The 16,400-nt window shown below is 42.2% G+C and overlaps 1 protein-coding gene across 3 annotated transcripts in view; it reads right to left on the bottom strand.

Annotated features, from left to right (window-relative positions):
* The window catches only part of LOC138979824 (transmembrane protease serine 2-like), a 64,912-nt gene extending 50,431 nt beyond the window's left edge, over positions 1–14,481 (bottom strand). For 2 of the 3 annotated variants that reach the window (XM_070352567.1, XM_070352569.1), the window contains exon 1: positions 14,121–14,481. In XM_070352567.1, coding sequence (XP_070208668.1) covers positions 14,121–14,125 — 5 coding nt within the window. In that variant the 5' untranslated portion in view covers positions 14,126–14,481. Of the gene's footprint in view, positions 1–10,716; positions 12,284–14,120 lie in introns of all 3 variants that reach the window. The other variant, XM_070352568.1, reaches the window with a different exon arrangement.
* Between the last annotated feature and the right edge of the window lie 1,919 nt (positions 14,482–16,400).

Raw genomic sequence — 16,400 nt, 5'->3', positions numbered from 1 at the left:
ACTACCACCCGAGTGTTGGACAATGAGAACAAGTCGCGTAAGGCGAAAATACAATATTTAGTCCAGTAGCTGTCGAACTCACAGAATGAAACTGAACGCAATGCCATTTTTCAGCAAGACCGTATACTCGTAGCATCGTCAGTCCACCTCTCATGGCAAAGGCAGTGAAATTGACAAGAAGAGCGGGGTAGTAGTTGCGCTAAGAAGGATAGCACGCTTTTCTGTACCTCTCTTTGTTTTAACTTTCTGAGCGTGTTTTATAATCCAAACATATCATATCTATATGTTTTTGGAATCAGGAACCGACAAGGAATAAGATGAAAGTGTTTTTAAATTGATTTGGATAATTTAATTTTGATAATAATGTTTATATATTTAATTTTCAGAGCTTGTTTTTAATCCGAATATAACATATTTATATGTTTTTGGAATCAGCAAATAATGGAGATAAAGATAAACGTAAATTTGGATCGTTTTATAAATTTTTTTTTTTTTTTTTACAATTTTCAGATTTTTAATGACCAAAGTCATTAATTAATTTTTAAGCCACCAAGCTGAAATGCAATACCGAAGTCCGGGCTTCGTCGAAGATTACTTGACCAAAATTTCAACCAATTTGGTTGAAAAATGAGGGCGTGACAGTGCCGCCTCAACTTTCACGAAAAGCCGGATATGACGTCATCAAAGACATTTATCAAAAAAATGAAAAAAACGTTCGGGGATTTCATACCCAGGAACTCTCATGTCAAATTTCATAAAGATCGGTCCAGTAGTTTAGTCTGAATCGCTCTACACACACACACACACACACACACAGACACACAGACACACGCACATACACCACGACCCTCGTTTCGATTCCCCCTCGATGTTAAAATATTTAGTCAAAACTTGACTAAATATAAAAACTCCTTTCTGTTGCAAAGATCAGCTAGTGCATGAAAGAACACAAGATCGACAGGCAGAAAAAACGACATCAGCTTACCTGTCTTCACAGAGCCAGTTGGAACGCTAACCCCTCAACAATACGACTTCCCTTTGCCATTCCGCTCCGAGTTAAGAGCCGACAAAGAGGGCTTTGCTGACATCTCTACTTCTCTTTAAACCTGTTCTTGAGTAATACAAAGAACAGCGGCGAAAGTTGAATCGCTTCCAGTTCTCTGTTTGTCTCCCTGCTCAAACTCTTTAAATCTTCTGTTAGACTACGACCCCCAATCTTCAGGTGCCCAAAAACTACTTCCAAAGTTCAACGGCGTCAAATAAATCCTATGCACTTTTCTCGTTGCAGGAACACAGTGTCAGAGCTGAACAACACGCTTTACTACGTGCCGCTACCCGCCCCGTCGGTGAAAAAAATCAAGAAAAAAAATCGACTCTTAATTACTTCAATTTGTTCCCCATTACAACCCCCTCTTCATGCACCTGCGCTTCTTTTGACTGTTGACTTCGTTGTGTAAAGCCCACATTGACAGTAATCGTATGTACATCAATTAGAGCAAAAAATACGTTATGAGTGTGATAACGCATTCTAGTAGCCTTCAGTCGCGCCAAGAAGACTGGCTGCGTCTCTGTGTGTGTGTCTGCGCGCGTGTACCCTCGAACACATGAATTCCATGTGCGAATCTTACCAACAAAAATATATCGGCCTTCCACAACGTTGAAGCCAATCGCTGGCACTTCTTTGCACCCCCCTCCACCACACACACGCAGACAAGTTCTCTCTTCTTCCTTCATTCTACCCATGCAGCAAGTTCCACTCCCTTCATCACTCCAAAGAAGCTATTTGCCAAGCGGAAGATAAATGACCCAATACCTGTCATTTCAGCGAGCGAGCGCGTGCTACCAGTTTAACGACCGGAAGTGGGATGCACAGGTAATTCAATCAGCATTGGGGGGGGGGGGGGGGTCGTTTAAAGGTACCGACATTCCTTCTCGTGTAAAGGACCGTGTTCACCGCCAAAGATCTGTTGGGGCTTTTACACGGGATAATAGCTCCCTTCAACTACAACACATACCAAACAATCAACAGCTTTTACACGGGATAAGGGCACCCAACAACTACAACACATACCAAACAATCAACAGCTTTTACACGGGATAAGGGCACCCTTCAACTACAACACATACCAACCAATCAACAGCTTTTACACGGGATAAGGGCACCCTACAACTACAACACATACCAAACAATCAACAGCTTTTACACGGGATAAGAGCACCCTTCAATGATCCAGACAATCAACAGCTTTTACACGGGATAAGGGCACCCAACAACTACAACACATACCAAACAATCAACAGCTTTTACACGGGATAAGGGCACCCAACAACTACAACACATACCAAACAATCACCAGCTTTTACACGGGATAAGGGCACCCAACAACTACAACACATACCAAACAATCAACAGCTTTTACACGGGATAAGGGCACCCTACAACTACAACACATACCAAACAATCAACAGCTTTTACACGGGATAAGGGCACCCTACAACTACAACACATACCAACCAATCAACAGCTTTTACACGGGATAAGGGCACCCTTCAACTACAACACATACCAACCAATCAACAGCTTTTAGACGGGATAAGGGCACCCTACAACACATACCAACCAATCAACAGCTTTTAGACGGGATAAGGGCACCATACAACACATACAAACCAATCAACAGCTTTTAGACGGGATAAGGGCACCCTTCAACACATACCAACCAATCAACAGCTTTTACACGGGATAAGGGCACCCTACAACTACAACATATACCAAACAATCAACAGCTTGTACACGGGATAAGGGCACCCTACAACTACAACATATACCAAACAATCAACAGCTTTTACACGGGATAAGGGCACCCTACAACTACAACATATACCAAACAATCAACAGCTTGTACACGGGATAAGGGCACCCTACAACTACAACATATACCAAACAATCAACAGCTTTTACACGGGATAAGGGCACCCTACAACTACAACACATACCAAACAATCAACAGCTTTTACACGGGATAAGGGCACCCAACAACTACAACACATACCAAACAATCAACAGCTTTTACACGGGATAAGGGCACCCTACAACTACAACACATACCAAACAATCAACAGCTTTTACACGGAATAAGGGCACCCTACAACTACAACACATACCAAACAATCAACAGCTTGGCTGGATCATTGTGTGTGGAATTAATTTCGTAAACGACAAGTAATTCAGCAAAAAGATCACACACGACACAACCTTGCTGTTGATGTTTGGTATGCGTCTAAATGGATTGATAGCTGTATCTTAGGACTTGTGTGTTGATGTACACCACCGTGCATGCGGAATATGAATTTGTGCATGTATCCCGTCCCCAAAAATCGTATGTCTTACTCTTAGAATATTTCTTCTTTCCCGGTAACGCCACAAACTGATGGCCGCAATCTTGAAATCAAAGTTATCGTAACGACAACAGTGCTTATCGGTAGGGATAGGCACCTCTAACTTTATCGTAGGACATGTGCCTACGAATAGGCGCTATCGGTTCTTCGTGAATTCCACGACAGGGGGTAATCGGAAGTTTTCTGTTTCTCGTACCGACAAAACCACTGTCGGACCCTTCCTGAATATGGGCCCAGGCCAGGTATACCCCGTACCTCCACAACTGTCTCTTACCCGCCGAATAAAACCCTGATATGAATCATTACTCATCTATGTAGTCCGCTATCACGTTCAAGAAAAGTAATAGAAGTTTTAAAACGGTATTCCTTCGCAGCCAAATTCTTCAGCCGACAAAGCGGACACGGTTCTATCACAGTCTGATCGATACGTCACACGTTCTCAGTAGAACTTTCCACCGACACCGAGAGTTTGTGAATATGACAGGGCCAGGCAATACAAGAACACATTTCCTCTGTATGTCCGCAACACTGATGCTCAATCGGCATGGAAGAATGCGTTTCAAGAAAATAAATACCGCCGGGGGCCTAGGAGCCCCCATAAAGACGAAGCATTTTGGCCTTGTCCCTCTGGTGAAAGATACATTGTGCATGTAAAGACGAAGCATTTTGGCCTTGTCCCTCTGGTGAAAGATACATTGTGCATGTAAAGACGAAGCATTTTGGCCTTGTCCCTCTGGTGAAAGATACATTGTGCATGTAAAGACGAAGCATTTTGGCCTTGTCCCTCTGGTGAAAGATACATTGTGCATGTAAAGACGAAGCATTTTGGCCTTGTCCCTCTGGTGAAAGATACATTGTGCATGTAAAGACGAAGCATTTTGGCCTTGTCCCTCTGGTGAAAGATACATTGTGCATGTAAAGACGAAGCATTTTGGCATTGTCCCTCTGGTGAAAGATACATTGTGCATGTAAAGACGAAGCATTTTGGCATTGTCCCTCTGGTGAAAGATACATTGTGCATGTAAAGACGAAGCATTTTGGCCTTGTCCCTCTGGTGAAAGATACATTGTGCATGTAAAGACGAAGCATTTTGGCATTGTCCCTCTGGTGAAAGATACATTGTGCATGTAAAGACGAAGCATTTTGGCCTTGTCCCTCTGGTGAAAGATACATTGTGCATGTAAAGACGAAGCATTTTGGCCTTGTCCCTCTGGTGAAAGATACATTGTGCATGTAAAGACGAAGCATTTTGGCCTTGTCCCTCTGGTGAAAGATACATTGTGCATGTAAAGACGAAGCATTTTGGCCTTGTCCCTCTGGTGAAAGATACATTGTGCATGTAAAGACGAAGCATTTTGGCCTTGTCCCTCTGGTGAAAGATACATTGTGCATGTAAAGACGAAGCATTTTGGCATTGTCCCTCTGGTGAAAGATACATTGTGCATGTAAAGACGAAGCATTTTGGCATTGTCCCTCTGGTGAAAGATACATTGTGCATGTAAAGACGAAGCATTTTGGCCTTGTCCCTCTGGTGAAAGATACATTGTGCATGTAAAGACGAAGCATTTTGGCCTTGTCCCTCTGGTGAAAGATACATTGTGCATGTAAAGACGAAGCATTTTGGCCTTGTCCCTCTGGTGAAAGATACATTGTGCATGTAAAGACGAAGCATTTTGGCCTTGTCCCTCTGGTGAAAGATACATTGTGCATGTAAAGAAACATTATTTTGTTCCCTCTCACCTGAGTTAAACTATACAACATGTTAGTTACAGGCACATGTACAGTTTACACTTTTTTGTTTTTGCTGTCGCAGAAATCCGAGAAATGGCTGAGCAGCGGTCAGAATAAATTCAGGTCATGCATTGTTTAGGGCTGACAGTGACACACAGCATTTTTTTTTTTTAATCTATAACTTGATGTGCGTGGCAAAACATCTTGACCGACTACAAGTTGCTCATCTCCGCTTGGCTACTATGAGCAAGCCGATTTCCCGGCTTTTCCTGGCTGAGACGTCTAATGGTTAACGTTTTTCGCGGGGTCTACCTCTTTAACAATTCTGTCATTCCCAACTTCCTCCCCGAAACAAAGAGGCAAAATGTCAACTGACAGGTAGGAAAATAGCAGTCAAAACACACACACGTGCCTCACACCTTTCCCTTTCATCTTCCCCTCCCTTGGTGCTGCAACAACAACAACACGCGGTGAAGATAGATCAAGTGGAAAAACACACTGGCACTGAAAGGGCACCAACACTATTTCCACTAGTCTACTCAGCCGTCTAGACAGCCAACACAATGCTACTGTATCACTATCAGGGTGTGGGGAACAGGTAGACCGATACTCAGGCTACCATCATCGCTACACGCACAACAGGGAACCTCGCGGAGGCAGGCCATCAGACGGACACTGATGTAGCTGCATGACGACAATCTTCCCGTGATGATGGGGGTGGATTCAATGTAAATCTATAGAGATTACTACAGCTGTTTAATAAAAGAACGACAAGCGTATAAATACAGCATGTGATGCATTCAAGAGAACACTCAGAGGGACATTAGTGTTGTCACCATCTTGATCACTGAGAGTAAGACTAAGAGACTATCGTACATCTCCACAGCGTCACAGAGTGGCAATGTACGTATGGATTGTCTGTCATCTCTGCAATGTATACCGTAGGCGTTTGATAGCTTCTGCTCCGCCCTCCAGCGCGATATCCGGGTGTGCAATCAGCGAATACCTGTGGTAATACAGAATGCCACAAGTCCATCGTCAACCTCATGCAGCTTTTCTTCACGCATACTTGTCACGCCCCGGAGATGTAACCTCTGTCTTGAGTTACCGTGTGGGTGTCTCCATGTTAATTTGTCATCCACGGAAAATGTAGATTGTCTTCAAAGAACTCAGCATACAAGATATGGTAAAGATGTAATGAATGACGTTAGTAGCGACAGAAGGGAATCTAATGAACCGGGGACTGAGAGGTATCCCGAAAAGGATACTGTTTACTTTGGAATGCAAGGAAGGTCCCTGGAGAAAACTGATGTGGCTGGCAGGCAGGCTGTGAAGCAAGGGGGTGGGGGGGGGGGGGGGGTGATCTAAAACCATCACTTCATATCAACTTAGCATGAGTCAAACCCATATCTAAACAAGTCGCGTGAAGCGATATCAAAAGATTTAGTCAATATTTCAGTTTGAAACTAACAGATTTACATAAAAAAACCAGCCATAACCAAGACTAAATGTAAGTCTTGGCTAGCAGAAGACCGAGACAGGTCACGCTCGGCCCCGCGAAGCATGCGAAACGCAGTACCTATTTTCTTTAATTGTGAGCACATATTTAGAGTAACCATGTTATACCTACACATTTTTGGATTCAGGAAATGATACAGAATAAGATGAAATCATTTTTGGATCGATTACTCAAACTTTATTTGCAATCATAATTTTGCCTAATTAACATATTTGATCAAAAATTGAGTACGTAACAGCGCCGCCTCAACTTTCACTAAAAGATGGATATGACGTCATCAAAGACATTTATCAAAAAATGGAAAAACATGTCTGAGGATATTATACCCAGGAACCCTCATGGGAAGTTTCATGAAGATTGGTCCAGAAGTTTTCTCAGAATCGCTCTACACATACACACACACACACACCATCACCCTCGTCTCGATTCCCCATCTATGTTAAAACAATTAGTCAAAACTTGACCAAATATAAACATTTTAATCATGATCAAACTTGCAACTTGCACTTGCAGCTTTCTTTTTGCTTGAGATGTTATGATGGCAGAACATCAATTCACTTTCGGGATCAAACTTCGTGCATTCTAGTTGACCTGACATTGAGTATAGTTAAACTTAGAGAAGATAGGAAACTATGCTTCAGCTCAGATATTCATGAATGTTGTTTAGGTTTAAAAAATAATTAAGTGTTTCCAGTTCCCCGTCCGAACCTACTTCCACCCTAGAACTTTTTCTGACCGAAGTTCACACACACACAAAATGACAAAATTTGATTTCGCAGACTTTACAAGGAAGGCTACTCTCTACAACATCCAGGGGACACAGCTTGCACAAGTTCCGGGCAATAAAAAACACATGTTTCTGGGTAAAAACAAAGACTTTACTTTTTTTTTTATAAACTTTAATTAGTTTTTAAAAAGGAAACAACATTCCAAGGATATTCCTTTATCCTTAACATTGTAAACTTCATGTGTGTGTGTGTGTGTGTGTGTGCTTTCATGGGGTTCTCTCAGCGTAAAAAAATGGGCCAAAAGAGGCTGCAAAGTATGGTGGCAATAGTCATGGCAGGTGTCCTTTCATGAGAGGGAAACTTTAAAGTTTAATTCAATCATGATCATTATGAAGGTGTTCTTCATGTAGAGGTGTCCTTTTTATCAGGCCTCACTCTACAGTTATGTTGTGGTGTCAAGAACGTTTGGGTTTCCCGGGATGTATTTTTATACAAAGCTTCCTTCATTAGTGGATCAAAGAAGGGACTCAGACTCTGCAACTGGGGACAAATATTTTTGAATTTTTCCTCTTCTTATACAATTCACATGTTTTGCATGGACCTGCAATGTGTGGAACTAGCCAATGTTTGCAGTTATTTCACATGTTGTGAAACTAATGCGTGAAAAATAGATAATTAAGGTTCTTATTTTAGTATATTTTACCCTTGAGTACCATATGTATTCGTTTTTCCCAATCCCAGCCATTTAGCATATATGCAGGTGCATGCATCCCTATTTTACAACTGAACATCGTTTGACATTGCACATTTTGTCATATTTGTCACATTAAAAGTAAATCTGCATTGGCATATTGGGCAAATAAAAAGATAAATCTTTATGGAAAAGAAAGATCGTTGCAAACTGAAGTTGATGGATGTCAGATCACTTTTTTCCAACTTTGCAAACATGTACAGTGTACTGTGTACTAATATATATATAGGTCTGTCGAACTTGATAATCTACAAGTTCCCTGGCCTACCAAATTTCAAACTTCCCACCAATTTTTGTGTAAGAAGTACCCCACAGTATTGTATTTGTGCCTTATAATCATATAAACTTTTTCAATTTTTCAGACATGTATACAACCTGAAAAACAATGGCAGCATGCAACTTGCAAGCACAAAGGTTGTAAGAAGCAGCATGCAGGCAGGAGGAAAAAACTATTTCTTCAGTTATCTCGACCCTATTTCTTGTCCTTCATGTATTAGTAAACTGAGACTGGTCTTGAGAAAACTGATCTTTATGATGAGCATAAAATGTGAAATTAACAAGAAATTCCTCCGATAGGAAAAACACCCCCTATAAAGGGAAATAACCTTCTCAGTTGGTGGCAGTGAGAATGGTTATTTCCCTTTGACCAACGGGGGTGTGCCTCTATAAGTCCTTGTATAATTTTAATCCACCAATAACTCCCTAACCGTGTGTTTGACTGGTCCCAATTTTTGAAAGGACCGTCTCAGGAATGTATAAAACCTGTTCACCAAGTTTGGTCACGATCGGTCCGTTCATTCTTGAGATCTATATGCGAACACAAACAAACACACAAACAAACACATCGAGTGAAACCTATACACACCCTTATACCGGGGGTGTAATAAAAAGGGAACACCTACCAGGAATGATAGATAGCTTGAGACTTTAGTTGCTTAATGAGCCGTTTCAAAAATATTGCCCATTACGCGGAATCGGCAATTACGTGAATTCGGCACGACATATATATGTCACAGTGGAAAGTGGATTCCAGAGGAATCTGAGATTCCCCTTGGGGAAAGTAGAATTCCAGTTTCCCCTCGAGGAAACTGGAATTCTACTTTCCTCTGGATTATTGCCAGATGAAACTGGAATTCAAGTTTCCTCTAGGGGAAACTGGAATTCAATCTCTAGGGGAAAGTAGAATTCTACTTTGCCCTAGTGGAAACTGGAATCAGACTTGAACAGTCACAGTGGAAAGTGGAATCCAGAGGAGAATTCTACTTTGCCCTAGTGGAAACTGGAATCAGACTTGAAAATTGCTTAATTTTGTGCCAGATTTTACTGGACTTAGAACTTGGTTTATTACAACAAAAGGTATTGAGTGAATGTCAAACTATTTACCAGTTTTCCAGGTGTATTCTAATTGCCACGACTTGAGATCACGAATTCGTGAATACAACTCCATTAAGCTGTACTGGAGCAATAAAGTGCTCCTTGTGAGGACAAATTGTGAGCACTGCATGGTTCACACAAAAGGGGAAGTTGCTGACACAGATCTCAGTTTGACAGCCAAGAGAGAAGCAGAGGACAGTTTGGAGATTAACGGTGACAGTGGTGACCAGCAACAAAAAGCAAACTTCTACACCAGCAATTGGATGCGCACATACAAAAACTGAATATATGAACAATAGAGAGACTTTTTGCCTGCCCCAAAACAAATACAACAAAGTTCTGCGGGTGCTCAGTTTGGACGAGAAGGAGGCATCATCACACCAGAGGGTCCAAAATTCAAACATTGGGCCAAAAAGCTGGACAAGCTCGGGATGGTCGGCTCGCAGAATATAATATTTTGCAAGAAGTCGGGTTGTACGGTTGTCGCACGTGAGGAGATTTTCCAAACAATCTCCACATGCCATACTAACGTTGGCCATTCTGGCCGAGACAAGACCTGGGCAGAAGTCAAAAGCAACTACGCTGGAATCAAATGGGATGTAATTGACATTTTCCTCAAGACCTGCACTAGTTGCTGCCAAAGGCAAGCAGTGAAGAGTCCCATCAGGCAAGGCGATGATCAACCTGTCGTTCCTTCTTCGAGTTCAGATCGACCTAACCGACTTTAGAAGCCGACCAGACAATGAGTACAAGTGGATTCTGCACGCCCGAGATTGCTTCTTCAAGTACAGCTGGGCATACGTCGCCTTGAAGTCTAAGAGGGCTGCTGAGGTTGCAAGTCATCTCTTCGACCAGTTCTGCAGTTTTGGACCTCCGAGAATTCTCCAGAGCGATAATGGGAGGTAAGTACTGTTTCATGTATTGTCATCCAGTGCACCTGAGCCTACCTTCAATGTTTTCTGGATAAAGGGATTTTGATAAGGCCTAAAAAAAAAAAAAGGTTTGTCTAGGTTAGCCCGACGGACTCTGTTTTTTCCCCCGCAGACTCTAAACGGCTTTTTTCCATCCTTGTGTGTGTGTGTGTGTGTAAGGAGGGGTGGGGGTGGGGGGGGGGGGAGCGGTGGAGGTTCAAATCTAAAGAAAATAAAAGTTATATGCTTTAAAACAGCTTTGCAACTGCAATGGGCGAGGTAATTGCTGATCTATTGATTTACCTTTGCAGAGAATTTACGGCTGGGGTGATTCAGGAAGTCTGCAACATGTGGCCCGGTACTGTGATGATCCACGGTCGCCCCCGTCATCCGCAGACACAAGGTATGTAGTCAATTTTCAGTGTTTGTACGTCTGACATTTTGATAGGCAATTATTCCGACCACAGCTTGTTGGACGTAAGGAATGATGATAATGGAAGGGATATTATGCTGATGAAGGAATTGCTGGAAACGATCTTGTTGTTGTTGCTACTGATGATGATGATGTGGAGAAGGATAATGATGATGATGTTGTCTTTGTTGATGATGATGATGACGATGATGATGATGATGATGATTTCTTTCTTTCTTTAGTTATCTCGTCCCAACCAATATGGGACTCCCCCTAACCCGCGGGGGGCATGATGATGATGATGATGCTGATGACGCTAGTGCCTAAATGAACAATGTCTTTGTTCTGCAGTTTTAATGTATTATCACTGATACAAGCATTGTTTCAAATACAGGGAGCTTGAATTATCTCTCTTGACTTGGAGGAGGAGGATTGTGATGATGATATTGATTGTTGATGAAGATGTTACTCTCCGCTGCTGCTGCTTCTTTATGCGGTTTCTGATGACAGTAATTTGATAGTAATGGTGGTGGAAATTCAAAATTGTATGTATTTATGTACTATGTTGTTTGTTTGCAGGCTGTGTCGAGCGTGGGAATGGCGACCTTCAATTGAAACTTGGAAAGTGGATGGACGAGCATGGAACAGATTGGAGTAGGGGGTTGAAGTTTGTCGTGCACGCCATAAACACTTCTGTGTCCTCTACAACTGGGACGACCCGATTCAAGCTCGCCTTCGGCCAGAAACCCCGAGCAGATCAAGCCTTATGGGAGCAGCTAGCAGCTCAGGGTGTTGTTCATGAAGATGATCTGCCTGAAGACATCCGTGAACAGCTGCAGGAACCATCTCTGAGTCCGTCTGCAGGTGGTGAAGCCGAAGGTGGGTCTGAAGGTAGCCAGGTTGATGTTGTTGTGCAGTCTGGCGAAGATAGCGACGCTTCTGGCAGCCACAATCTCGAGCATGAAAGTTACAGCGATGCAGTTTTACAGTGTGAAAGTCAGGGAGGTGCAGGCTTGGAGAGTCATGGTGAAAGTGGTAACCAGAGTCAAAGTAGTGAGGTATCACAGTTGGAGAGTCTTGCGGGTGAACTTTCCATGTCTGGGAGTCAGAGTGACAGGTTTTTGCAGCCTGGGAGTCAGAGTGACGGGTTTTCGCAGCCTGGGAGTCAGAATGACGGGTTTTCGCAGCCTGGGAGTCAGAATGACGGGTTTTCACAGCATGGGAGTCAGAGTGACGGGTTTTCGCAGCCTGGGAGTCAGACTGATGGGTTTTTGCAGTCCGAGAGCGGCAGCCACAGTGGCGTGAGTTTGGAGCTGGAGGGTCAGAATGGGGCGGTTCCACAGTCTGGCAGTCATGACAGCGGTGCAGTTCATGCTGTTTCAGTCAACAATGATTCAACTGAGAAGAGAAAGCGTGGAAGACAGTATCTCCTCTTGAGTGAAAACCACATTGTCGGTGCTGGAACAGAACACACAAACATTCCCTCTGTTAATCACTTAATGGTATGAAAGTAAATCCACGTGAGCATGCCGTGATGTCTGTTGATCAAGTGTTTGACCCTGCATGTGTGCCCACAGAGGGAAATCCCATGCAATAGCCATGAGAGGTTGGACAGTTTGTTCTTTGGAGACGCAGTGCGGCATCACGCGCATCCACCAGATGGCAAAATCAGGCCGTCGCGAGAACGGTATGTTCTTGCAAAGGCAGCTGCAAAACAAAGAAGTGCTGCTGCAAAGATGCAGGAATTCCCTGCAGCACCAAACTTGTGCCATCCTCGCCCTGACAAAACATTGTCAAAATACAGACAAGTAAGAAAAGAACCCTCAAGACTGACAAAACTGGAAAAGTTGTTAGACCATATCGTGTAATTAAAGATGTGAGTGTGTGTGCAATAAATTATGAATGAACGTTAAATTGGCTTGGTTAACTCTTCCATGGAAGTTCCATCACAAACAAAAAATAGCTACGACATCTGTCCACAACACTCTTCAATTCAGCATTGTCGAGTCCACTACATACACAAGGCAAAAACATATGTTTTGGGTAAAATGCTGAGAAAAAAACTGAGTCGGTCAAAGTTCAGTAAAATCTGGCACAAAATGAAGCAATTTTCAAGTCTGATTCCAGTTTCCACTAGGGCAAAGTAGAATTCTACTTTCCCCTAGAGATTGAATTCCAGTTGAATTCCAGTTTCATCTGGCAATAATCCAGAGGAAAGTAGAATTCCAGTTTCCTCGAGGGGAAACTGGAATTCTACTTTCCCCTAGGGGAATCTCAGATTCCTCTGGATTCCATTTTCCACTGTGACATATATATATGCAGAAAAATACCCTGCAAAACTTGTTTAACTTTAGTAACTCTGAACTTCCCACAAGTTTATGGAGCCTAGCTAATGTCTTATGCTGTCAATGTCAAACTGAGAATAAGGCCCCCCCCCAAAAAAAGTCTGTTTACGGTAACATAGGCGAAAATAAATAGGGTCGGTAGGTCGGGATTTTTTTTTTTTCCAAAAAACATTTTTCAGTTATTTTGCCAAAAAACAGACTTTAAAAAAAAAAATAAAAAAATCTTTTTTTCTTCTCCCCAAATGCAAAAAAAAGTCTATGGTCGCGCGAAAAAATAGGGTCGGTCGGGATACCGTAAACAGACTATTTTTTGGGGGGGCCTAAGGAAAGTGAGATACAGTTGTAGGTTATACTTATAGTCTTTGATTCTATAAGTAAATAAATGTGTCTTCTTTCATAACGACTTTACAATACCAGAAACATCTATGTGCAATTTATTTTCCATTTACCAGATGTGAAATACTAATTGTCAATAGTTATCGGACATGAACTAAAGAAGACTACAGTCGGATGATCGACTGCCCTGTACAGCTGCATATGGGCCGGGTGCTCAAGTTATAGCTGCACTTTAGACAGTAGCTAGGTCTGCTCTCCCTGTAAAAACTCACATTCCTAGCTGCATGACTAGGAATTTAATTTGGCGAAGGTTACCCAGAGTTTTATTCTTCCTAAAATAATAATCAAAAGTATATTTATAGAAACAATCTATATTTTCCCGGGCCTTGTCGCCAAAGACTGAAAGAGAGTGCGTGTGTGTATGTGTGTGTGTGTGTGTGTGTATGTGGGGGGGGGGTGAAAGCACTTCAACATACCACAAAATGATAAGACTTGAAGCAAAGTAAGAATAATCGATCTACTACTAGTCTTTCGCAACTTCAGTCACGAGCACCGATTGTTTACTGCGCCTTTTATTATGGAAACTTGTCTAAACTCTACATTTCTCAACTCACCTCATGCAGTGAACAATATTGAGGATTACGCCTTATGTATCCAGCCGCGTATCTTCAATGTTGCAAGACACAACCTCCATGGCAGCACAACTTGTACTGTTGTAGCAGACGACAATTTTAGTTTCACGAGACGCTCCCCTGAAACTTTTCATAACTCGAGCCAGCGCACCAACAGGTGAACAACTTTTGTTCCTCTCACTCCAAGCAATCCCCTAAATATACATTCAAAACTCCGCATTCGTGTCAAACAGGAAATGTATTCGGATCCTTGTGCACAGACAACTTATCACGATTAGTTTTCATGGGCCTCACCTTTCCTTCTCGACAACAATGGAAAGGTGCCATTTGGCCCAAAACTGTGGGAGCGTGACCCCCAATTGTGAATCTCGCATTTCGCGGTTTTTGCCACCTGGGAATCAAGGGAGAAAACTTGCGAGTCAAAGCGAAGACAGAAGAAGTTGGTTCTTTCCCTTGGTAAAGGGCTCACAAGTTTTCTGATGCCGTGACTGACTCAACTGAGACGCAAAAGACGAAAAGAAAGCAAACATTTCAATATGTGTGCTATCGCCGAAAACACAAGTCAATGGACATTTTTAATTTGGTAGTTAAGCGTGCAAGTAATAAGTCACCTAAGAAATGCACATGCAAAATCAGACTCACAGGTCTTTCAGTTGAAACTAGATAAACTGACTGGTCGGACTGAAACTGCAACAATAGGGAGGTTTAGATATTGCGTCACCTACCCCGACCTCACCTATCCCTATCGAGATAAGTCATGCAGAGGAATGTTGTAAAAACTGCTCGTTAGATACCACGTCACGTATCAAAGTAGGGCAAAACTCCTTTCGAACATCATGCAAGTTTCGTGCTTTAAAAAATCGTGGACAGCGCGCTAAAGTCTGCAACAATACCCAGTGTTGAAACTGCTGCTGTCATTGTGTGGGTGTCGCTGTGTGCTGCACGTGGAAGTTATGTTCCACTGACCCAGATCATACCGAGTGTTATAACAAGCAGGTAAAGTCAATGATTTTTACATTTAGTCAAGTTATGACTAAATGTTTTAACATCGAGGGGGGAATCGAGACGAGGGTCGTGGTGTATGTGTGTGTGTATGTATGTGTGTGTGTGTGTGTGTGTGTGTGTGTGTGTGTGTGTGTGTGTGTGTGTGTGCGTGCGTGTAGAGCGATTCAGACCAAACTACTGGACCGATCTTTATGAAATTTGACATGAAAGTTCCTGGGTATGATATCCCCATACGTTTTTTTCATTTTTTTGATAAATGTCTTTGATGACGTCATATCCGGCTTTTCGTGAAAGTTGAGGCGGCACTGTCACGCCCTCATTTTTCAACCAAATTGGTTGAAATTTTGGTCAAGTAATGTTCGACGAAGTCCGGACTTCGGTATTGCATTTCAGCGTGGTGGCTTAAAAATTAATTAATGACTTTGGTCATTAAAAATCTGAAAATTGTAAAAAAAATATTTCTTTTATAAAACGATCCAAATTTACGTTCATCTTATTCTCCATCATTTGCTGATTCCAAAAACATATAAATATGTTATATTTGGATTAAAAACAAGCTCTGAAAATTAAATATATAAAAACTATTATCAAAATTAAATTGTCGAAATCAATTTAAAAACACTTTCATCGTATTCCTTGTCGGTTCCTGATTCCAAAAGCATATAGATATGATATGTTTGGATTAAAAACACGCTCAGACAGTTAAAACGAAGAGAGGTACAGAAAAGCGTGCTATCGTCCTCAGCGCAACTACTACCCCGCTCTTCTTGTCAATTTCACTGCCTTTGCCGTGAGCGGTGGACTGACGATGTTACGAGTATACGGTCTTGCTGCGTTGCATTGCGTTTAGTTTCATTCTGTGAGTTCGACAGCTACTTGACTAAATGTATTTTCGCCTTACTCGACTTGTTTACATTTAGTCAAGTTTTGACTAAATGTTTTAACGTAGAGGGGGGAATCGAGACGAGGGTCGTGGTGTATGTGCGTGCGTGTGTGTGTCTGTCTGTGTGTGTAGCCTAGCGATTCAGACTAAACTACTGGACCGATCTTTATGAAATTTTACATGAGAGTTCCTGGGTATGATATCCCCGAATGTTTTTTTCATTTTTTTGATAAATGTCTTTGATGACGATTTGTTACATTTAGTCAAGTTTTGACTAAATGTTTTAACGTAGAGGGGGGAATCGAGACGAGGGTCGTGGTGTATGTGCGTGCGTGTGTGTGTCTGTCTGTGTGTGTGTGTAGAGCGATTCAGAC

This window comes from Littorina saxatilis, linkage group LG11 (assembly GCF_037325665.1).
Source record: "Littorina saxatilis isolate snail1 linkage group LG11, US_GU_Lsax_2.0, whole genome shotgun sequence".
Lineage (NCBI taxonomy): Eukaryota > Metazoa > Mollusca > Gastropoda > Littorinimorpha > Littorinidae > Littorina > Littorina saxatilis.
The sequence above is the reverse complement of the archived record's forward strand: the minus strand, read 5'-3'. Positions and strand labels throughout refer to the sequence as shown.